This window comes from Equus caballus, chromosome 6 (genome assembly GCF_041296265.1).
Source record: "Equus caballus isolate H_3958 breed thoroughbred chromosome 6, TB-T2T, whole genome shotgun sequence".
NCBI classification, from domain to species: domain Eukaryota; kingdom Metazoa; phylum Chordata; class Mammalia; order Perissodactyla; family Equidae; genus Equus; species Equus caballus.
This window is the reverse complement of record NC_091689.1, coordinates 20137697-20161907: the sequence shown is the minus strand read 5'-3', so window position 1 is coordinate 20161907 and position 24211 is coordinate 20137697. Positions and strand designations below refer to the sequence as shown.

The 24211-nt window shown below is 50.4% G+C and overlaps 1 protein-coding gene across 1 annotated transcript in view; it reads right to left on the bottom strand.

Annotated features, from left to right (window-relative positions):
* INPP5D (inositol polyphosphate-5-phosphatase D) overlaps nt 1-24211 on the bottom strand; it is a 123203-nt gene that overhangs the window by 33601 nt on the left and 65391 nt on the right. The window contains exons 6-13 of the mRNA XM_001495662.5: nt 22451-22538; nt 18220-18300; nt 18012-18083; nt 16793-16916; nt 7741-7847; nt 5579-5681; nt 3435-3631; nt 2859-2976 (exon numbers count right to left, since the gene is read on the bottom strand). Of these exons, the coding sequence (XP_001495712.2) occupies nt 2859-2976; nt 3435-3631; nt 5579-5681; nt 7741-7847; nt 16793-16916; nt 18012-18083; nt 18220-18300; nt 22451-22538 (890 nt within the window). The remainder of the gene's footprint in view (nt 1-2858; nt 2977-3434; nt 3632-5578; nt 5682-7740; nt 7848-16792; nt 16917-18011; nt 18084-18219; nt 18301-22450; nt 22539-24211) is intronic.

Sequence of the window (24211 nt, the reverse complement as noted above, 5' to 3'; positions counted from 1 at the left end):
AACGCCCAGAGACAGAGTGGAGTCGTTGCGACAGAGGCTGCCTGAGCCACAAGGCCTAAAATCCTTATGACCTGGCCTTTTAAAGAAAAGAGTTTGCCAACCCCTGCTGTCAGGGGTTCTGACACATGGCAAAGTCTGAGAACCAACGCTGCCCAACACAGCAGCCATGAGCCCCACATACTGAGCACGTGACAGGCGGCTGGTCCAAACCGAGATGGGCCGTCAATGTTTCGTCGAAATTATAAGCCTCAGTAAGAAACTGAATGTGCAATATCCAAGTTTTTTATATTGAATACCTACTGAAATGATAATATTTTAATGTATGAGGTTTGATAAAGTATATTATTAAAATCGACTTCACCTGTTTCCTTTTAATGCGGCTACCACAACATTGACAACGACCTCGATGGCTCGCGCTCAGTCTGGCTGGACAGCACTGGGTAGGGCCTAAGCAAGAGGACCTTGGACACCACCAGAGCCTGCCTCTTTGGACCCGGGGGGAGCCGCAGCCCGGCCAGTGGTCCCCGCTCACTCTCCACTGCCCTGAGCATGACCAACAGCCCTGCTCCCCGCCCCCAGGAGGGCTCCCCTTTTGGCTTTCTCCCCCTCCTGCAGCATGGCCTGCATCTAAATCCCCGCCTACCACTTTCTTGTCGCTGGGCCTCCGACAGGTCAGGGAACATCACGGTGGCCTCCAGTATCTTGTCTATGAATGGGGTGAATGATGGTCCCTGACCCCACAAGCATTTGTGTTAAATGAGATAATACTCTTTTTTTTTTAAAGATTGGCACCTGAGCTAACATCTGTTGCCAATCTTTTATTTTTTCCTTCTTTCTCTCCCCAAAGCCCCCCAGTACATCGTTGTATATTCTAGTTGTGTGTCCTTCTAGTTGTGGCATGTGGGAGGCCACCTCAGCGTGGCCTGATGAGCGGTGCCATGTCCTTGCCCAGGATCTGAACCGGCGAAACCCTGGGCCGCTGAAGCAGAGGGCATGAACTTAACCACTCGGCCACGGGGCCGGCCCCATAAATGAGGTAACACTCTTAAAGCATTTAGCACATGGCCTTGTACAGGGTATACATGCTAAGAGGTCTTAGCTCTTTAAGATCAGTGTCCCAGCAGTCAACCAGCCTTCACCGAGCTCCCGCCCTGCACTGACCATGGCTGGGAGCCATGTTGGGGGAGCAATGGGGTAGAGGCCAGCCCCAGGGGAGGTGAAGGAGGGGCCGGTGCGTGGGAACTCCTCGCCTCCAAGCTGCCCTCCATCGGCCATAAAGCTTAGACTCTGTCCAGGCCTCCTGCCTCCCTCTCTGGCCTTACTCCCATCACCCACTGAAGCTGCAGCCCAGCGGCCTCAGGGCCCTTGCTTCACCATTTCTGCTGTGTGGAATGGTCTTCCCACACTGACCCCTCCTTACCCCTCAGACTCAAGTCCCAGTGCCCCTTCTCAGAGAGGCCCCTCGACCCCCCATCTCAAGAAGTACCTGGAACCCCTGTGCCCTACACACCACACACTCCTTTGCCAACACACTCACTCGCAGAAGCCATCCTGCTGCCTGTCTGTCCGCGAGAGCAGGCTCCTGTCTGCTGTGGTAACCAGCCAGAGCCTAGCACGGTGATGGGGCGGGGGTGGTGGGTACAGAGTTGCTCAGTCACAATGGAAGAGAGCTGGGGCAGCAGCCGGTGGCGAGGTCTGGCCGGGGAGCGGGTTCATCTCTTAATGGAAGGTTCAAGAATATCACACGCTGTTGGGAAGGGGCCAGTGGGAAGGAGGCAGGCAGCCCTGGCAGAGATGGAACAAAGTCTAGAAGGAGGTTCCTGGGCAGCAGAAGGGCGTGAGCTTCAGAGCAGAGCAGCCACTGTGACAGGAAGGAAGGAGGGACAAGGGGGTGTGGACACGGGCAGTTTGCGGTTTGTCAGCAGAAAAGTTGAGCTTTTCATGTTCGATTGCCGCAATTATTCTGTTTCCTGTTATCTCGGGGCCTCTGTCCTGTCCCTGACTCCAACCAGCAGAAACCGCTGGCCTTGCCCTCAGCTCCACCCACGGCCCCTGTGTGGGTGCACCTGCCCACGCGCACTCATAGACTTGCACACTCACATTCGTACACCTATGCACACACTCATGCACAGGCTCACACACTCCCAAACACAACTCATAGACTCACACACACTCACGTACACACCCACACACAGACTCTCACACTCCCAAACATGCACCCTCACACGCAGACTTACACATTCACTGACACACACACACACGTTCACACATGTTCATGGGTCCTCCCCTCTTATTTCAGTTCTCTGAAGCACTCTGATTGTCCCCACTGGCTCACAGCTGATACCACTGTTTCCAGATCCCATCCGAGTGGGTCCAGATCTAGACCAGGGGTTGGCAACCTACAGCCTGTGGGCCAAAAGGAACCCACAGCTGGTGCTTGTAAGCAAGGTTTCACGGAACACAGCTGAGCCCACTCATTCTCATGCTGTCTACCGGTGCTGCTGTGTGAGGGCTGCAGGGGTGAGGAGTTGCAGACGGCCTGCTAAGCCTGTAATATTTGCTATCTGACTCTTTACAGCAAGTCGGCCCACCCTTATTCTAGGTCCCGGATACTCAGGGCCAGCAGCACCAACACCACTGGAGCTTCTCGGAAACACGGAATGTCGGGCTTCCCCTGTAGCCGGGTCCCGATGTAGACCAGGTGATTAAGGCTGGGGGACAACCCTCCCAGCTTGCCCAACACTGAGGGGATCCCAGGACTTGAGACTCTCAGTTTTTAACCCAGGGAAGTCCCACTTGGCCCAGATGGGACGGACACACGAGGCAGCTTTGGAGAACATGGCCCCCTCCCTACTCACCCAGCGTGTTGGCGATGCCCGTCTTCACGTTGTCTGTGCAGATGTGGCTGATCCGGTTCTCGTGCTCCGGCTTGGCCAGCACCACGATGCGGATGTTCCAGAGGGTGTGGATGGCGATCTAGCAGGGAGGAAACATTGTGACCCTGGGCCACGGCACTGTGCTTGACCCCAGAGCAAGTGATTCACACCCAGCCCTCACCCTCCAGGTGTGGAGTATCTGCCTGTAATCCCAAAACTTCGGGGGACTCCTAATGATGCCCTAGAGAGGAGACACAGCATCTTAAAGATGAGAGTGAGGACTGACAAGATTTTAATGAAGGAAAGATGATCTATGAGCCCAGGCAGGGAAGAGAAAGCACTCCAGTGACTTTCAGCAATGCCCATGGGCCCCATCAATTTCTGAGTATATGTGCCCTCCTCTAGCCCTAGAAGGTGGGGGGCACCACTGAGCACCCAGGCGTCTTTGGAAGTTGAAAGCCGATAGGCTGAGCGCGCCCTTGCTCTGAGATGCTCCCAGCCGGTCTGGCGGAGCTCACTGCCCCAGAGTCCCACCCAGGGCCGTGGCCAGGTGCTCACTGTTTTAAAAGTCATGCTGGTGATTTCCTGAAGGGAGTGTTTGAGGATCTCCAGCCACTCCTTCTCTCCCAGGGGGTCCTCCTGGGTGCCGATCACGTAGATGTCGTGGGGGATGTAGTCAGCAGAGTCATCCCGCGTCTTCCCCTGCCCCTTGGAGAGAAACCAGGACGTGATCTTCTTGGGAGGGGGGGCGTTACCTTCAACAGCAAAACCCAACACCAAGTGAGTCAAACGTACATCAGTTTTGAAATTCAAATTCAAAACAGAGGTGGGGGGCAGCGTCAGGGGGTGGTCACATAGTCACTGAAAACCATTCAGGCCACCCAACGAAACACTTTAGGTGGAGAACTGGGTACCAATATCACCCAGGATGTCAGATAGGGTCAGAGGTCAGTTAAGTTTCTTTTTAAAGATAACGTTAAGTTTCAAAGACCAGGAACACCCGAAGATTCCATGTGGTGCCTTGAACTAGCTGCATGAGATGTCAAACACTGCCCCAGGCCTTGGGGCGACACTGGGAACTGAGACACAGTTCTGGAGGAATTTATATTCCACTGGCAAGACAGCCCAGCAGGCTGACAGGTTTAAGATGGAGGCTTCTAGCCCACAGTGGGAGACAACACTGGCTTCCTTGCAAAAGAGAAATCTTAGCCGAGAACAGAGAGATGTGCAGGTATTAGCCAGAGAAGTGGGGAGTCTGGAAACCCTCCTCCACCGCCATTTTGAAAAATGAGTTGAAGCAGCTCAATAAAGAACTGATGAAAGATTTATTTCTCCTTGCAATGCCCTTGAAGGTTGAGTAAAATTTTTCCCCAAAGACATAACCTTCTTGGCTCACAAGCACCAAGAAGCCGAGAACTGAAGTGCCTTGACCGTTGCTGAGTTCTGTTCCCCTCTATGGTTCATGTTGGGTGCACAAGTGTTGGGGTCTGGTGGCCTCCTTTTGGGGAAACCCTCCCACCCCACCTAGTATAGTCAGCTCCTTCCACACTGTCTTCTGTGTGAAGGGCCCCTCCTGAAGTGGTGCGACAGGACGGCCTTAACCAGGCCCAGCCAAATCTAAGACCTCCAGGCTCACAGAGGAAACATCGGAAAGGGGGCCATGTGCCCACGTGTGTGAACACCAGAGGTGATGAAATCAGGCGGCCAATTAGAAACACTGGAGGGGATAGATGGGGACATGGGACCCCAGGGCACAGACCAGAGTCCTCCTTCAGTGCCGCCGTGGCCCCTGGAATATCTGGGCATGAAGGCCTGGGGAGGGCCGGTGGCCGGTGGGATCAGGTAAGGAGATCTCCTGACCGCCCTCCAGGGAGCCTGGCCCATCCTCCACTCGGCTGACTGGCCAGGAGTCAGTACTGTGCTTTCATTCCAGGTGAGCCCCTGCCCCTCCACCGTGGGCTGCTGCTCACCCCCTCCTCCCCGACGCTGCTGGGCATTCTGTATCTACTTATTTTTTTATTTCTAGCTGAATACTTACACTCAACAATTACTTAGTATAACTTACATGTAGTATATAAAAATATATAAGTATATAGTAGGCATATTTAGTACAGTATATATTTGGTATATATTCAGTAGTTATTTCTAGCTGAACAGTTACACTAAATACTGAGTATAATTTATATTCAGTATAGTATATTTGTATTTTAGTATATACATATATATAACAGCATATATATTTAGCATAATTTGTATTTAGTATGTACGTATTTATTTCCAGCTAAATACCTATACTAAAAAAGTATTTATTATTTACATGAAATTCAACTTTAATTGGCCATCCGCTCTCTCTGTCTCATTCTGACAACCCCACTCAGGGAGAGTTCCTTATTCCAGGCCTGGGGTGCCCGGCGAGCAGCCTAAGGCTGGCAGATGTCCAGGAGCCCCTACACCTAGATATTCAGACTCTTTACTTAAAATTTTCCAATTTAGACACGCAAAGCGGCCCACTTCAGCTGCTCTTGGGATATGAGAATCCCAAAGCTCGTTTCTCCTGCTCGGTCTCAGGGACAGTGCGGAATTCCCTAGACAGGAGGCTGTGCAGGTGGGCTGGGGACAGTGGGTGGGGAGAGAGGATGCTAAGGCAGCCACGCAGAACCCAAGGAGAGGTGACGGGCGGCAGGGCAGGGATGTGGACCTACCCATGTTCCAGGTGCCGATGAAGATGGTGATCATGTCAGGCTCCGGCTGCTCCGAGTGCTTGTTCTTCATCTGCTGTAGGAGCTGGCAGAAGCCTTCTCTCTTCTAGGGATGGAAGGGCAGACAGACTCAGAAAGGCTTCTGCCTCCCTGCCCATTACACTTTCAAAGGACTTGGTCAGCTTCAAGAAAACTGAGAGCAGCGCAAATCAGTACGAACTTCCAGGAGAGGAATCTGGAAACACGTGTCCGGAGTCTTAAGAAGGTGGCTTCTCTTTGACTCAGCCATTCCTCTGCAAGGACCTGACTCTAAGAAAATAACCAGGAACCATACAAAGACCCAACCACATCACGGGGACTGCAGCACGTGTCAGTACAGAAAAGATTAGAAACAACCTTAATGTCCAATCTTAGGGGATGAATTCATAATTGTATCATGGGCCATCTATACACTAGAATACCATAGGGTTTTAAAATTTTCGTGCAGAAATACTTTATCAACAAGGATAGATGGTCAAAATATATTGTTAAGTACAAAAGGCCAGTTGACAAAACAGTATGAAGAGCATCACTGCATTTTTATCAAAAAAAAAAAAAAAAATCGGGAAGGGTATAGTCCCAGCTTCCCTAGTGGTATACGGATGTATTTTAAACTTTTTGCTTATTTGTTACTTTTTCACCAATAAGAATAGATTACCTATGTAATGAAAGAAAATTTAAAGAAACCGATTAAAAAGAAAAGGACACATGAAGGCTGTCAGAACTTCCTCAATATTCCTCCCTTTATTTGCCTGGTACACAGGAGGCAGGCACAAAGCAGACGCAGCTCTCTCTTAGCTTACAGTCGAATAGGCCAGGTTGACTAAACAAGCGTGCACAAAATTTTAGGTTGTCCCTGGTGAAATGACCAATTTTTGAGTGTTTCAGATCTACAAGGATGGCAATTTCATATGATTCAACCTAATAATGGCAAATCTCACTAAGTCTCCTAAGAAACAAACTTACAAAGATGTTATGATGGCTGTCTTTGTAGAAACCTACCCTTGGCTGGGGATGGCTTAAAATTCGGTGCCTGGGGCTGGCCCTGTGGCTTAGTGGTTAAGTTTGACGTGCTCTGCTTCCACAGCCCCAGTATGCAGGATTGGATCCCGGGTGCAGACCTACACCATGCATCGGCCATGCTGTGGTAGTGACCCACATACAAAATAGAGGAAGACTGGCACAGATGTTAGCTCAGGGCTAATCTTCCTCAGGAAAAGAAAAAATTCAATGCCTCAGTTTACCACTGTGTCTCGATCCTTCTGAGCTTGCAGCAATGGCAGAACTGGGTTTTGGACCTATGCCCATGTGCCCAGAATGCTGCCCAGTGAGATCTTTCTCTCTGCCTTCCTCTGCATCCTCGTTTCTCCCAGTCCCTTCTCTATCCTTTCTCTCAGTCCTTCCCACCCTCACAGCCAGCTCTGGACACCCCCCGGACCTCCCACTGGCCTCCCACAGTGCCTTGCTGCGTGGTCAGCCAACACCTGATGTGGTGGGAGCTTTGTGCCCTGAGGTCCATTTTCAGTGCCTCAAGGGAGCCGTACACTAGAGGATAAACAGGAAGGAGGTGATTGTGAGTTCTGGCCCCTGGGTAGCACATCAGAGGTGAGGGATCAGGTCACAGAGAACCCTGTCTCTGGCTCTACTCAGGCCCCACCTTGATGCCTGCAGACCCTGGGTTCTTCCCACCTCTTACCCACACCACCTCTTACTCCAGGAGCCCATCCTGGCAATGCATCCAACTTCTGCAGAGTGGGGCAAAGTGTGGAGATGAGGGAGTGCTGGTTGGGACTCAGATTCAAATCTGAGGTGCTCCAGCGTGCAGCCTAGCGAAGGGGAAGCCTCCCAATGGGGCTTGGGGCTGGATAAGATGCAGGGAATAAAGGATGCACCCTCTCAGGGGCAGGTGGCGTAGCAGAGGGGGAAGATGGAGCAGTGACTGCTCACATCCCAGCTGGCCTGGAACATGTCCCCTAACCCCTCTGGGTTCAGCTTTCCCAGGTGGGAAATTGGCTGTGAGAACTTAGCGAGCTGATGGAGCCAACTTGTGGGCACGTAGCAAAGCACAGGAAACGTGCGTCCCTCACTCCCTTCTCGGCCCCTCTTAGAAGTATATTGTCACTTACTTTGGAGTCAGCAAAAACGTATTCCTTCCGCAGGGTCTTCTCCTTCTCTGTTTCCACCAAAATCACCAACTTGTTCAGAAATTTCTGAGACTTGATGAGCTGCAGGACTTAAGACAAATGCAAGTTCGTTTATTCATTCATCCGCTCACTGCCCAGTGTGTTCAGTCTCCACTATATTCCAAGCAACTGACCAGCCTTCCCCGCCTTTCCTGTCCCCAGGCTGAGCCCAGAATGGGTGTTAGTCTCCAGGTCCCTCAGGTCCCTTAGCTCCCAGCTGCTCTTCCAGGGAAGGGCTTATGTGTGAGAAGGGTGGTGCCTGGAACAAGCAAGAGGTGGCCTGGCCAGAGCAGAGACAGTGGGACTGTCCGTCTTTTTCATCTTCTTCCTTCCCTCCCTTCTCTTTATCCCTCACTCCTCCTCCTCCTCTTTCTTTCTTTCTTTTTTTTTTAATTGCTTCATCATCTCTAGTTCGTGGCATTGCTGCTGAGAAAATCAATGTCGTTCTGATGCCCCATGTGCAGAAGAGAGTTAACACGGCAGGTCTGGCTGTTATCCTGATGGGGAGATCTTTGGGGAGGGCTCCCAGGGTCCCCTGAACTGATGGGAGCTGCTCTCTGTGCCTGCGCTGTTGGTACAGACAGTGTGGTTCATGCCTAACACCCGTGTTCTTCCTGGGAGTCTGGAATCTGGGTAGTGCCAGGCAGAGGGTGCCTGCACGACCAGCCCCCGGTAAAATCCCCGAGTGCTGGGTCTCTAATGAGCATCCCTGGTGGACGACACTTCGCACGTGTTGTCACAGCCCGTTGGGGAAGGAATTAAGCACATCCTGTGTGATGGCATTGGGAGGGACTCCTGGGGTCCTGCACCTGGTGTCTCCTGGACTTCACCCTGGGCGCCCTTCCCTTGGCTGATTTTGCATCATATTCTTTTGTTTTAATAAATCACAGGTGCACGACGCCATGCTGAGTCTCGAGTCCTCCTGGCGAATCACTGAACTTGGAGGTGGTCCTGGCCGCCCCCCCACCCCGACCCCGGCATGGTCTGTAATCTACCTTTTGCCTTGAAGTTTTAGATCTTTCCTTTGAACCCAGGGTTGTAAGACTTTCCAAGTTTGTGTGCGCTCCAGGGCAGATCTGTTTCCCTCCATTGTGCTGGGCACCTGGGGGGCCATTTTCAATCTGGAAACTGGCTTTCTTCAGTCCAGAGAATTTTTCTTGTGTGGTTTCTTTAATGAATTTTCTCGCTGTTTCTCTGTTTTCTCACTGATGCTTGTTATCTTGGTATTGGATCTCCTGGATGGGTCTTCTAATTTTTAAAAAAATCTCTTCTCTCCTACTTTCCTTCACTTTCTCTTTTGTTCTGCCTTCTGGGAGCATTCCTTGACTTTCTCTCTCCACCTTTCCACTGAGTTTTTATTTTTCTAAGTTTCCTCTATAATGTTTCATAATGTTTTGTTTCCCTTTCTTCTTCTCCTTCCCTTCCCTCCGCCCTCCTCCTTCTTCACTTTTATTTTGTTCTCGAATGTTCCTTTTTGAACAGCATTCTGCTCCTGGTTCATGGTCCCGTTTCTTTCCATCTGCATAACTTGTCTCCTCCAGGTTTTTCACCTTTTTGCTTTTTTTTTTGCCTTGCACCTCACTGTCCCCTATTCTAGGGTCCCCTCCAGGGTCTGGTGATCCCTGGCTGAGAGTTCCCGCAGTGACGGTGGGGGTCTGTTGAGCAGGGCTTCTCCACTGGGTGGTCTCATGGGCTGACTCATGGGGAAACCTAATGGCAGCATCTTTAGATCTTTGCCCCTGAGCTGGTCACGTGTTCCAGAGAAAAATCTTCCTGCCTCCCACCTGGAGGGTGTGGGCTTGGCTGGCAGCATGCCTGGACCGGACAGGGATGAAGGCTGGGGTCTCAGCATCCAGAAAGAGACTGTTATTTAGTTCTCTATCGCCAGTAGGCTCCTTTGTCCTCATTAAGGCTGGCGTCCCCTCATCCTTTCCCTTCTCCAGAGAATAAACATCCCATCTTCCGCCTAATGAGTGAGGGAAGCCACTGGCTGTGTGGAGCGGAGAGAGATCTGGTGCGTAGAACTCTTTTTAAAAAGATTTTCCTCTAAGCCTGCTGTTTATAACCCCATCTTCACCCCCACTCGAGGGGCCCCTGATGCTATCAATTCCTGCGCCCTTTGTGGGTTCTGTGGTATGAGTCAGCTGTCTCAGTTTTTCCTACTACACGCTTAAAATTTAGCTTTTTTGGTTTCCACAAGTCGGTTATTACTATCTGTCTGCTTTTTAGCATTCAGAACTTCGTTGCCATCATTTTCTCTCCTTCTCTTTGCCCTTGTGAGTTTTGCCTTTAGGAAGGGAACCGACAGTGTGTGCATTCAACCGCCACCTTGACCAGAAGTCTCACCGAGGGAAATTGTGGACATCCTGTGCTCTCAGAAATCCCTCCAGCCTCGTCAGCAGCCATAAAAGTCCCACGGCTTGATTCCCGCCGCTGCCAACCGGGACACCCCGAGACTTTTCCAAACATGCTACTATTACGCCACACCTCCTTCCCTCTGAATTTCTGGTTTTCCTTGACGTCCATTTGCAGGACCGTGTGGCTGCCCCCGAGATGGGACTGTGGGAACCTGGAATTGGCCACCCCAAGATATGTCTCTTTGGCATCAGGATTATTTGAGGCTGATTACTTTTGATAAACTGGGACAGGGAAGGAGGCTCTGAGGAATGGAACTTGCCCTTCCTTGGGACACATTTACATTTGTAAGGTAAATCTCTATCTGTAAAAGCTGCCTCCCTCTCTGTACCAGGAAGAAGAAAGGAGATGACCTTCTCTCTAAAAACTCTTAATCAATACCAAAGGCAAAGACTTAAATCTGCATTTTATTGTGCTAGTCTGGTAACCTCCTGTAACTGACTTCCCTCCCCCTCCCAACGCTGGCATCTCCTTAAAGATTAAGCATCTTTCTTTAGGCTGGGAACCGATTGCAGCGCTCATCTGTGACCCCCCAGCCCTAGGTAACACACCTGCCACCCTGCGGCGCTCACTGAGACAGCAGACCTATCTGCCGTTTCCATCAAGAGCTATGCTGACAGAGCAACCTCGTGACTGTTGTAAAAGGGACATTTCAATCACATGTGAAACACCTTGTTTGGGGGTATATATCCACTATGTGCACCCCACTTTTTTGGTGCCCTTTCTTCCTTCGGGAAGAAAGGCCCCGGGCCATGGTTCCTCATAAAGCTTTGTTTAATTTTCTCTTGCTATTCTGTCTCATGTGAATTTAATTCATTCTCCGGCCAGACGAACCCCCATTTGGGGAGAGGAAATGTCCTCCTCCCCTACAGGACATTTTGCTTGACCAGGATTAGCGTTCTCCCAGGGCCGCTAAGTGACCCACTTGTCCCCACACCTAGTAGACAAGTCCCCATTGGCCTTGCCCCTCTGCATCTCATCCATCGGCAGGTCCGAGAAGTTCCACCTGCAAAACATTCACAATCTGTCCATCTTCCCAACCATCTCAAGCCACCAGCATCTCTTGCCTGGCCACTGTCATGGCCTCCTAATTGGTCTGTCTGTCTCCACCCACCCCCTGCCATAATTTATTCTCAGGAGAGCAGCCCGAGTTCATTTTAAAGTGGGATCACACCACGCCCCTGCTTAAAACCTCCTAACAGTGGCTCATTGCACTTAGGACGTACCCCAAGCTCAGGGGTCACTCAGGGTGACACTCAGGTGTCTGCTCAAATGGCACTCCTCTGTCATTGTCATGTCACCCAATCTAAATTTCCAGCCTAGAGTTTATGACTCCCTGACACTCTCTTGTTTTATAGATTTGTGTCCTCACTTATTTTCTCCTCAACTCTTACTTGAATGTAACCTCTTTCAGAGCCAGGACCCCACCTGGTTCGTTCACTCCTGCATCCCCAGCGATGACCCATAGAGCTGCTCAGTGAGTGAATATATTACGATTTCCTCATACGGCAACTGGCTTCTCCTAAGCACAGAAGACCTTGATGCCAAAGCTACTAATAAACATGCTGACAGGAACAGGGCAAGGAACTCCAGCACCTGAGGCCAAAGATTTCTGCCGGGTGGACAGCACTTCACAGCAGCCACGATTCAAATTGACTGTGTCCGGGACAGGTAAGGACACGCCCTGTCCCGGTAGCCCTCACAACCCTACAGGAAGCCCCATTTTATGGATGCGGACCTTGAGGCTTCATGCAGTTAAGTAACTTACACATGGCCATACCGTTATTAAGCCATGGAGCCAGGACGTGAATCCAGTTTACCCGGAGCCCCTCACCCATGAAGCACACCGTCCCTCAGTGCCACTTATAAAGAAGACACCTGAGCACACAGCCGCAGGAACCGTGTTATTTCACGGGTCTAGAGTTCATGCATTCATTCAGTACATATGTATTGATCACCTACTCTCCGCCTAGCACCGTTCTAGACTCTAGCAATTTAACAGTGAATAAAAAAGACCCAGGTCTGGCCTCTGTGGAGCCCACCTTATTGGGGAGGGGGCAGGGATTTATGAGCAACCTTGCAAGCGCTCCAGCCAATTGGCAACCCGAGATGCACCTGCTGGGTACAAGGTCCTGTGATTCCATGGTGTGTAAGATAAAGACCCTTCTTGCTTTGGGGGAGGTAATTGTGTTCTGATGTGACAGATGCCAGGACAGAGGGTGAGCAGGGCTCCATCAGGACAGGAGCCAGGTAGGCCAGGCCCTCAGAGTCCAAGCTGGCAGGCTCTGGGCATCTACACTTCTCACAAACCTGCCCCGTAATAATCCATTCTTGACTTAAGCTGGGTTTTTGGGGGGCCTCTCATCTCCACCTTGGCTCTTCTACCCATCCCTGATTGACGGCAACTTTCCAGCTGTCCAGAATTCCACAAACGTGTGTATTCACCCTCCAGCCCATGGGAGAACATCTCCAATCCTTACTTTGGCATTCAAGGCCCTGCCCACATCTGGGACCTCATCCCCCACTATTCCTCCCTCCAGGGCCACAAGTGACATGTGATTTCCTTAAAATCCTGTTCAATTCCTTGCACTTGTCATTCTCAGTCCAGATGCCTTCCCTTGCCTCATGGTTGGTGAACTCCTATTCATCCTTCAAAGCCCCCAGACAGAGCCATCGATATGGTGTTGTCTCCCAGCACCACCCCACAACAGAGCGAATCGGTCCTCCCTCAGGGCTCACCTTGCATCTGACGCACGTTCTTACACAGGCCCACCTGTCAGCTTTCACTTCTAAACTGCAAATTCTTTGAGGGAGTACTGTAACTCAGTGCTGGTCCTTGGAAGATGCTCAAAAGAAAAACGTCCATGGAATTAAACTGCCAAGAGCTCGCAGTGCTTCTCAGAACCCTGGGAGACATGTCTTTCAGCCCAGAAGCGTTGAGTTTTTTTATAGCCATCAGGCACTCTGACAATCTCTTCACTCATCTTAGGCTTCCATTTCCTCTTGTCAAAGTTGGGTCCACCCCTTTCAGTGGTAACTCATCCTCCACGACAGATAACAGCAAAGTGTGGTTCTAAGCTGATCACTTTCAACATGTTCCAGTCCTGCTCAGACCCTCAGTAAGTCCTGGTTTCTCCTGTCCAACTTGGCAGTGGACAGAGCGGCCCTATGATCTCAGCTCTGTGTGGATGACAGCTTGTCACACTCCAGGCTCTGGGGACTTCGCTTCCTGATCCATCCTCCTTGCCGCTCTGTTCTGCCTTCCTCAGTCACCTGGGAAGATGACCGTAATGATGGCAGTGCTGGGAGACAGTTTTATTGAGCATCTGCTGGATGCTGGGCACTGTGTACTTTGATGTTTACCCATTTAAGACTAAGCAGCCCTACAGGATGCTACTGTACCCATTGGACAGAAAAGTAAATTGAGGACCAGAGAGAGGGCAATAGGCCATAGGTACAGGTGGCTGAGCTGGGACTCAAGGCTGGGCTCCTCACACCTCCTGTGCTAGCTACACTCTTCCCCTTGCTCCATCCCATTTCCTGCAAAGTCTGGTCCCCAGACTCCCATCCCTCCTGCTGCCCTGAGGGCAGCCCCTGGGCCTTGGTGCCACAGCCCAGGGGGGATTCAGGAGCAAGTGGTTGTAGGACGGGGCAGACCTCTCTCCCTGGCCTCTGCCTGGACATTTTGCCATGGGGCCAGCGCTGCTGCTGGGCACACGTGAGGTGCTGTCACATGCATTAGTTCATCTCTGCTCAGACAACCCTATGAGAAATCTCTTATTATTATCATTTCCATTTCACAGATGAGAAAATGGAGGCACAGAGAGGTTAAGTAACTAAGCCAACATGATACAGCTCGCAAGTGGCAGAGCCTAGATCTGAACCCGGGCAGCGTAGCCCCAGAGCCCACCTGTGCTTTTATCCTCTGTCCTATTGTGCCCAGCACAGGGTCTGGCACTGAGTCGGTGCCGAATATGACCTCCCTTCTCGCCCCTCTGGAGGTCCAACCCTAGGGGCTTCTAGGGGCAATGGGCATTATTTATAGGGCTTGGCTGTCAGGCCAGATATTTGCCAGCTGAATTGACAGCTCAGACAAACTTTCTGACGGGGTGAGGCTGTAGTGCGTGTCTTGGACCCTAGAGACCCGCGTGGGATGGATCCTGAGGTGCTGCCATTTGCCATCTCTGCTGGAGCCTGCTTCAGAGCTGGCGGTGCTGACCCAGGACAGTCTCTGAAGGCCACTCCACTCCTTGGGCTAAAGGCCGAGGGGGACAGTGTGGAAGTGCAGCCTGGGCTCCTTACAGGGCACCTGCGTGGCAAGGCTGGTGCATCAGGATTCTCTCAACTTTCCAACTCTGGCCATCGCCAATGGCAACTAGAACCTACTTCCAGAACATTCCACCCCACAGGCAGGCTTCTAACATAACCAGACGAGTCCTCTGCATCCATACAGCAGGAGAAAGAAAAGCTTCCAGCTCAGGGGCTTGAGTCCTTTTATATTTTTGGCCTGTGACCCCCAGGAAAAATGTTTCACATGATGACCCCAGGCACACAAATTTGTTATGTGTGTGCGTGCACATGTGTGTAACTCCAGCACGAGTTCATGAAAAAACGTTTACCTTTATTCTTCACAAAACCACTCTGATATTTTCTATTTTATCCTCTTTTGTTCTTTCTTTCTATTTTTTTTCTACTCCCATACTACTTTATTAAGAACAAAAGATGCTGATCATGCCTCGGATCGGCAGATAAAAGATAGGATGCCCAGCATTTTTCAGAAAAAGGAATAATTTTTTACAAGTATGCCTCAAATATGCCTGGGACACGTTTATACTAAAAAACTACTTGTTGTTTATCTGAAACTCAAATTTAACTGGGCATGCTGTATTTTTATGTGCTAAATCTCACACCTCTAGTTATGTGCTGCTAACCGGATTTTGAGACCCTCAAGAATGAAAAATACTGTCTGTAGACCAGAGGGTCTGAAAATGTCTTGAAATGGGATATAAGCTGTTGTGTAAAGATGGGAATTTCTTTCAGGGGAGAGTCCACAGCACTTTGCAGTGTCTCGGGGGACCTATTGGCCCCATACAAAAAGAACCACAGCACAGCAAGTGGTGACACCTGTCAGCCAGCTCAGGAAACTCAGGTGCTTTCCCAAGTCTTCTCGTCCCCACTGCTGGCAATCACCAGCCCATGTGGCCTCCGGCCGGGAGCTGGCATCTCCCTGCTCCTGAGATCCTGCTCGGCCTCCCTCACCTGGGCTCCTTGCCTGCCAGCCCCTGTGGGGACCAAATGCTGTGGGTCAACCAGACCTGGAACAGAGATGTCCTCTGAGCACCATCTCTCTCCTGCATCCCCTCAGTCCAGGCCGTGTGTAAGTCCTCCATCCCAGGCCAGCAAGGCCAACTCTTCCCACGGTCCAGAGGATGCCCCGTCTGAGCTGGCTTCTAGTAACTCGCATGTCCCCAGGCAGCGGGTGGCAGGGCCACATCTTGGCATTTTTCACTCCTCTGTGTTGCCATCCAAAGCCCAGCTGTCCTTTAGGGGTCGCTCCTCTGAGCCTCCCTCCAGGGCTCAGCCTTCCTTCTGAACCCTGGCCACACTGCCTGGCTGTCACTTGCCATCCTGCCCATCAGGGCTGCCAACTCAGTACTCTGCCCCCTCTAAACTGCCTTCCACCCCCGCTTACTCTCTACCGTTACCCTGTTTTGCTCAGAGCATTTACTCAGTAGCTGAAATCATCAAATCCATGTGGTTGAGTACTTATTGGCTGCTCAATGCATCGGAACGTAGATTCCAGGTAGGCAGAGGCCTCATCCATCCTGTTCACCCTGGATCCCCAGTGTCTTGCCCGCAGCAGCTTCTCCATAAGCATTTGGCATGTGAACATTTTCCATTTTATTCATGAACTCGATCATGTAAAATGCAAAACCTCTGTTGTCTAGATCGGCTTCTGCATGCTAGGCTCTTCCCTAACGAGCCTTATATGTCGATTATTCACTTGATCCTTATGATCCCCAGTTTACAGATGAGGAAACTGGGGCCCCGAGAGGTTAAGCAACATGTCCAAGGTCACACAGCTGCTCAGTGGCAGAACTGGGATGTGAATTTAGATAGCTTGGTTCCAGAGCGCATGTCCTTGAGCGCCACGCTAAACTGCTGTTTAGTCTATGCTACACTAAAGATGCTTCCAGATTCTGTCAACAGCCCTTGTATGTGCAGCACCCTGGACCAGGCACCGAGAAGTGACTACACGTGTCAGTCTGGCTGTTAGTGGGGAAGAGCGCACATACGTGGAACTGCCACCAGGGGCAGGACATGCCCAGCGTAAGCTCATTTCCCCAGGTTCGGAGGAAGGAGAGAGAATGTACAGGGAAAACCTCATGAAGGAGGGGGCATGAGAGGTGGGCCCGAGAGCTGGGTAGGAGTTCCACAGGCGGGGTGAGGGGACGGTGGGTACCCCAGCACAGGGACGGGACATGCGTGGCAGGACTTGCTTTTCTGGTAGTCTGCCCCGACCAGTCATCAGTTAGGACACCAGCAGAATGAGAGCCCTGTGGGGGTGAGAGGGTCTTACTTTTCTTGTGGCTGTAGAACTTGTCCTCAGAACCATCCTTGGACTTCTTAATTATCAGTTTCCCAGACTCAACATCGACTTTCAGCTGCAATTTCTGAGGAATCCCGAGAGATTCTGACTTCACCTGCAAAGAGGAAGAGGAGGAGGAGGGGAAGGAGGAGCAGGAATGGGGAGGAGGAGGAGGAGCGGACGAGGGAGGAGGAAGAAGAGGAGGGGAGGAGGAAGAAGAGGAGGGGAGGGGAAGGAAGAGATGCTGGTCATCCCCTCTGCCTGGGCTTTCACGGTGCTGGCCCACAAGTCCCCTGTCTGTATGGCTGGGCGGCCCTTGGCTGGTCCAGCCCTGGAGTCCCGTGTGGGGCCATCGGGCTCCTATTTCCGAGCCTCCCTCACCCCAGCAGCACATGTCCACGTTTCCAAGGGCAGCTTCTGAGAATCGCTAAAATGTGGGAAGGAGCCCAGCTCATCCATTGTGTGCACGTCAGCTGTTCTGCCAACCGGTTTTATGGAGGAAACAGATGAACTACTGGAAACGGTTCATTCATTGCTGAATTTGACAACATTCATTAATCCGATGTATCATCCACTTCCAGAAAGGATGTTAGTAATAGATGTAAGCTCTTGGGCCTTGTTCCAACTAATAATTGAACACTTACTGATAATTAGGAGAAAAGATAAATGCTTAGACATGCTCAGAAAGTGGAACTGCGTCCTAACACAGAATTATCATCTGGGCTAGAAAGGACGTTGGGGTGAGCGTGGGGGCAACTCATCCTGTGTTTCTGAATGTGGGACCAGTGCTGGGCTGCGGGCACCAGATCTCTGAGGATCATTAAGAAAAACAAATCTCTGGGAATTTCTGAGAATGGAGATTCTAACTCAGTCACTCTCAGGAAAATCACGGGAATCGTATTTTTTTTCCTAATCCCCGCTTGAGGCACTATTTTGCTGCCCGTTTGGGGGCCCCCTGTTTGATGTCACTCACCGCCGCCATTTTGAGAAGGGCAGCTCTTCCCTGGGGAGCCTCGATGTGAAGGAGACTCCACAGAGTCATCTGGGTGCCCATCTAACATTTAACCATCTTCACAGGGAGGTGGTCCCACTCACCGCCATTATTGGCCATTGGGCTCCTTGTCCTTGTACAGTCGAGCCAAAAGCTTTCCTTCCACAGGGACCAGAACCCCGGCCCCCAACTGTAGAGGAGAGGGCCACAGTCACTTACCTCAAAGGTGACAGGCGGGATGAGCGAACGCCGGTGGGGAGACTCAGGACCCTCATGCAGCAAGGCCTTGACCTGTGGGCGTAAATGCATAGGGCTCTTCAGGCTGGGAGGTGAAGGAAGGAAGCACAGAGCCTGCACACCTGGGCATTCTCTGAGTGAGGAGGGGACCAAAGAGGAGCCCAGAGAAGTTGCAGGATCCCCCAAGTACCTTGTCTTCGATGGAGGACAGTAGACTTGTCAGTTGGCTGAGCTTGGCCACCATGTTGACGAGATTGGCCTCGCCAGGCACCTGGGAGGTGAGAAAAGAGCCCATAAGGACAATAGTCGGAGCGCCAGCTGCGGAAAGGCATCAAGCTGGGCATGCTCCATGCTTCACCTCATTTCATCCCCCAATAAACCCGGAAGGACTGTTATCATCCCCCTTTGCAGACGAGGACATCGGGGATATCTCAGTCATCTCAAAATTATCATGACCAAAAACCACATCTTCATTTCTTCTTCCCTCTAAATCGGCTTCTCCCCCAGTGCTTCTCCTCTCATGCACCCAGATGCTTAAACAAACCTCTGGGATTGGCCTTTACTGTTACCTTTCCTCCTCCTCCATCTACGGCATCCGTGCTCTGGCTCTGCTTCTAAAATACAGCCAACCCCACTGCTTACGACCCTATTCTGGTTTCTTCCCGCCACCGGAAGGAAATTATCCAAACTCTGCACCCTGCCCCCCTTGGGGTCTTTATGATCTAGCCCTCACCCCAGCCACGCTCATCCTCACTTCTGAGCTGCCCGTGGCCTTGAGCTACACTTTCTGAGGAATCCCCAGAGACGTGGATTTCACCTGGGAAGGCCACCTCCTTGTCATTCAGTCTCAGATGCAGGAAGAGCCCTTCCTGACCGTGCTGGCCACAACAGCCACCAAACCCCCCACCGTGTTGCTTCACCACCACCCCGATCATCGCTGTGTTCTTAGTATGTATCCCCCGCTAGAACGTAAGTTCCAGGAGAATTGGGACCATGAGTACTGTGCTCACTGCTGGGCTTGGTGCTTAGAACGGCGCCTGGCCAGTGAGGGTGCTCAGTAAAGTTGTTCAATGCCTATCTGAGGCCCAGAGAGCTGAAGTTACTTGTCTGAAGCCACACAGCTAGTAAATGGCATAGCAAGACTTGAATCCATGTCTGCCTGGCACCAAGTCCATGATCTCAAGCATTTATTCACAGAACAAACATTTATGAAGCAGCTATTCTGGGCCAGATGTGCTACCGGGTGCTGGAGATGTCGAATTAACAAGATACCATCCCTGCCTTCCAGTAGGACAAGAAAATCAGACACCTGTATAACTTGAACATGGAGCAGAATGGAATGAGGCTCAACACCAACCACGTGACATCCCTTTACCCCACTCCTTGCTTAATGTCAGCCAGGCTGCACTTGCTTTTGACCTCAATTTTCCACCCAGCCACTTTAGGATACCACTGCCACCATCACTTCCATCACCAAGGTCAGCATCGCCACCACTACACCCTCACCACGACCGCTATCACCTCCATTATCACCATCGCTCCACCAGCACCCACCACCCCCAACCACGACTCTCACCACCATCGTCACAGCAGTTAATATTGACCAACGCCTTCTCTCGGATTACTTCTTGGTTTTGCCCTTGAGCCCTAGTAAAGCTCGCCATCAGTCTGTGCTTATTACTGATCAGGGGAAAGGCTCGTGGGACCGCAGCTGAGACTTGGGTAAGGGCAGAGCAGTCAGGTCGTCAGTAGATGGGACTGGCAGGATCCCCTTGTTTTTCTCACAAAGAATGAAAAGGTGACGGATTCAAGCCTCCTCTTTCTCCTACGTGGACACCTGGAACGATCGCTTGCTGCGCAGGGCAGTCGCCTTGAAGTGTTAGGATGGTGTCTTCCCTCTTCTCTGAATCTGTGTCTTTTGGGGCAGGTTTGGCAAAAACTTAAAAAGTATAAATGAAGTTACTGACCAACCCGGACTTAGTTCTTGGAACAAATGGATTAAAACAATGCTGGAGCTTTGCCTGCCTGTCTGTCTTGGATCAGGCAGAACGCAGACGATGATCTGATGAGCTCTTATGCCCCGACACCACGCCAAGTATATTTAAATGTGTTCACCCATCTAATCTCCATGTGTATTGATTCTTCTAATCCTTGTTTTGCAGGTGGGGAAATTGAGTCAGAGTTGAGTCAACGTGTCCCAGGTTACACAGCTAGCATAGACCTGAGATTTGAATGTAGATAAGTCCAGTGGGTCTCAGCTGGTAGTGATTTTGCCCCCCAGGGGACATCTGACAATGTCTGGAGACATTTTGGATTGTCACAACTGGGGGAGGCTAATGGCATCCAGTGGGTAGCGGCCAGGATATGTTAAGTTCTACAGGGCACAGAACAGTCCCCCACAACAAAGAATGACCTAGCCCCAAAAGTCACCAATGTCAAGACTGAGGGCATAATTCACAGCTTAGCCTGGAAGTGGGCAAATTGATCTGAGCGCCACCTGTGGGTTGACATAAGCTGGCCCAGTGACTTGTTTGCTTTTCAGTTGAACCTTTCAAAGGAGGATGTGGGCTCAAAGGTTAGAGACTGTCTTGGGTCTCTCCCCAAACCTCAGGCCAGCAGTCTTTTTGCACCTCCCAGCAGTTCTCAGATAAATTCCACATGGGGCTGCAGGGGTCCCCATCTTGTCTCATCCACAGAAGGGGAAGGGTCAAATGTTGATCAGAGTCTACCCAGGTCAGAAGTCTCACACACGCCATTTCCCCTCCTCCTCACTTAGTCCAGAGTGTTGGGTACCACCACACCCATTTCGCTGATGAGGAAACTCAGGACCAGTGAGGGTGAGTCAGAGGTTTCTGATCCAGAGGCTTCATGCAGCCTCGGAACTCCCTCCTCGATTCGTGAACTTCTGAAGGCATCAAGAATGACCTTGTCTGCTTTTCCTTGAAACCCAGGGTCTCCTAAGGGAAGGTGGGAGCGAGAACCCTTTCTCTACATTTGCGTCTGGCAGCGCCTGCCATCCTGTCCAGCTCTGTCCTGCCACTGGACATCTTTTCATATGTATATGAAGTTGTACAAATGGAGCACACATACATTTTCTCAGTAAAGACATCTAACAAACAATTTGGGCAAAACTGAAGTCCCCCTTGGCCCAGCCCCCTTCCGCCCCGCCCCACCTCCCCGGCAGTGATCAGAGTAGCTCTTTGGGTATAAATCCTTCCGGTACGATTTCCACGCCTCAATTGCATCATGGTTTATAAGATTGCATCATGGTTTATATACGGTTCCGCCAGTTGCTTTTTTCACCCAACAGCACGCCCTGGAGATCTTTCCCCATCGGCGCACATACCTTAGAATAGAATTCTGCACCATACTTTCTTTAACCATCTCTCTACGTCTGTGTGGTTTCCAATGTTTTTGCTTTTAGAGACAAAGCCACAATAAACGTCTTTGTCAACGTCTCGTGATGCAAATGTTTGGTTGTTAAGATAGCTGCCTACGGCTGCTTGAAGGATGCGTGTCACATTTTCATGCAAATGGCCAAACAGCTTTTCAGAAAACCCATTTCCACTCCCAACAGTGAGCGGTGAACACGCGTGAGTCCGACTCCCCACTTCCCAGCCAAGCCCTGACTCCGCCAGTCACCGTTTTGCCCATCTGATAGGCAAGCAGAGATCGCCCCACTTTGAAAGTCACTTTCCAGTCACGGAGGTGAGGTCGAACATCTTTTCATATGTATATTGGTCATTCCCAGTCCCTCTTTAGTAAAACAGCCTTTTATAGATCCTTTCTCCATTTAAAAAATTGGGCTGCTTTTACTTATTTGTAGAAGGTTTTAAAAAAAATTAATCCCTGGTCCCTTATATTTGTTGCAAGTACTCTCTCTCCAAATACTGCTTTTGCTTGTTTTTTGACTTTACTGATGACACCTTTTGACACATAGGTCTTTGCTCAATGGACATCTTGGCCTTGGCTCCCAGCCAGAATGTGAGCAGGTGTGCGAGGGGGGCGGGGGCGGAGGGACCTTCACTTTGCCTTTCCTGGGGCAAGGGGTGGCATCAAGCTTTTAGAAACCTCCTGTTTTTGTTTTTTCCAGTTTCTGATGAGAAGCGATGGGAAAACGCCCCGGCTTGGCTCATTCAGCACTAATATGTAGTTTGGCTGACGGGTGCGTGATTTGATATCTTTATTTCTCAAATCAGAATCAGGCAATGGAAATGCCTTACTGGGGGCGGGGGTTGGGGGAGGCACGGGTCCTGAGGCTCCCACTCCCCACCTCATGCTCTGGCTGTCCAAACAATGAAAGGCAGAGGGGGGTGGGGGGCTCCCTGAGCCCTCGGGACACTGTCTACCCACCTCCGCTCACCACCCCCACAACCCCCACCCCGCCCTGGTTTGTCAATCTCGTCTTTCCAACCCTTTACCTGAGGCCGTGGACGGAGGCCCGGGGAGAGCTGCTGGTCAAACACCCTCTGCAGAGACTCCAAGGATGGGAGAGTCCGGATGACTTCGCTGGGGGCAGGGGACAAGGTGAAGGTCACAGATTAGTGAGGACTTGGCTGAGCATTGCTCCAGCAGGAGATGCGGTCCCACCAGCTCTGGCCAAGGCTGGGATCCTCCCCAGAACAAGCCCGGGCAAAGATCCAGGCCTGCCAGCTCTGGCCCACCCCCCAGACTCTCCCCTTCCCGTCCCCCACCCTGGACGAAACTGGAGTCAGGATGCATAGACCTGGTTTACCTCTCTTTAGCCACACTCAGCTACGCAGCCCACAGAAAATTTGGATCTAGAATCCCAAAGCTATTTTGAAATCACTTAGGAAGCCACAGGTCCCAACCTTTAGTGTTTTTAAGAATCACACAGACACCAGAGTGTTAAAAATGCAAATTTCTGGGCCGAAACCTGGTTTGGTCTGGAATCTGCATTTTAAATGCGTGCCCCGGGGGCTTCCTGTGCTCACCGTCCGCCTTCTGGTTCAAGTGCCCCCCAGCCACTGAGAAGGACGCTCTGGGAGACTTTCTTATCCAATCCATTGACAATTCCAATCCAAGCGCTTTGCTGTGTCTTTGTTCCTGTCTCATCTTTTTCTATTGTCTTCACATTATTTTCAGCATGGTGGGCAGACAATTTCGAGTTCTATTTTTCATTTATTATTATACCAAAGTGGTTCATATTTTTACATATTTACCATTCTAATGGTTTCAAAATACTCAAACCAAGTAAATGTGTCAAAGTCCACTGCTAGATCTTCCGGTTATTTTGGGAGCTTGGTGATTATAAGTAAAGGCTGCTCTGAACAGCTTCGTTCACATAGCTTTCCTTATTTTCAATTCCAGTTTGAGGATAACCAGGGACTATGGTTCTTGATCAGTAATGCCAAGCCATTGAGTGATGGTACCAATTACGGGGCCAGCAGTGCTGCTGGAGCCCGCTCATGCTGTGTGCTGTCTGAATTCTTTCTATTCTTTTCTTTTTCTTTTTCCTCTCTCTCTCTTTTAGAGAGTATAACACTGCATTTCAATATTGACAAGTTGATTTACATGTCTTTAGTTTCTCGAATGTTATAAGTGTGTTTCTACATGGTTGGTTTCTAGTGTATTTTTCTCTGTATAAGCTATGCTTGTCTATATCAGTTTTCTGTTGAGAATTTTGTTAGCATTTTTATACATTGGTACAAACTCTTCACCCATTGCTTTGCTTTTTATTTAATCTAGGTGTTGTAAGCATTTTTTTCCATTCTATCATTTTCATCGTAGGTGGGCTGGATCTCATTATAAAGTGATTTATAATTTTTTATTGTTCTGTTTTTCACCTTTTCCTCGGTAATTTTTTTGCTTACCTTAGTTAAAAATTCATCATCAGCATTTACTAGGGAGCAATTCTTGGCTCATCTTAAACTGGTTTCTTACTTACTCTTTTTAAAGCTATGTTATATATGGGTTTTTGTGGTTGTTATATATTTTTAATTCCTTACCTCATCTAGAATTTTTTTCTTTCTTTCTTTCTTTCTTCTTTTTTTTTTTTGCTGAGGAAGATTCGCCCTGAGCTAACATCTGTGCCAATCTTCCTCTGATTTTTGGTATGTGGGCCGCCAGCACAGCATAGCTGCTAACAGAGCAGTGTAGGTCAGCACCCCAGAACCAAACCTGGGCTGCTGAAGTGGAGCACACTGAACTTAACCACTAGG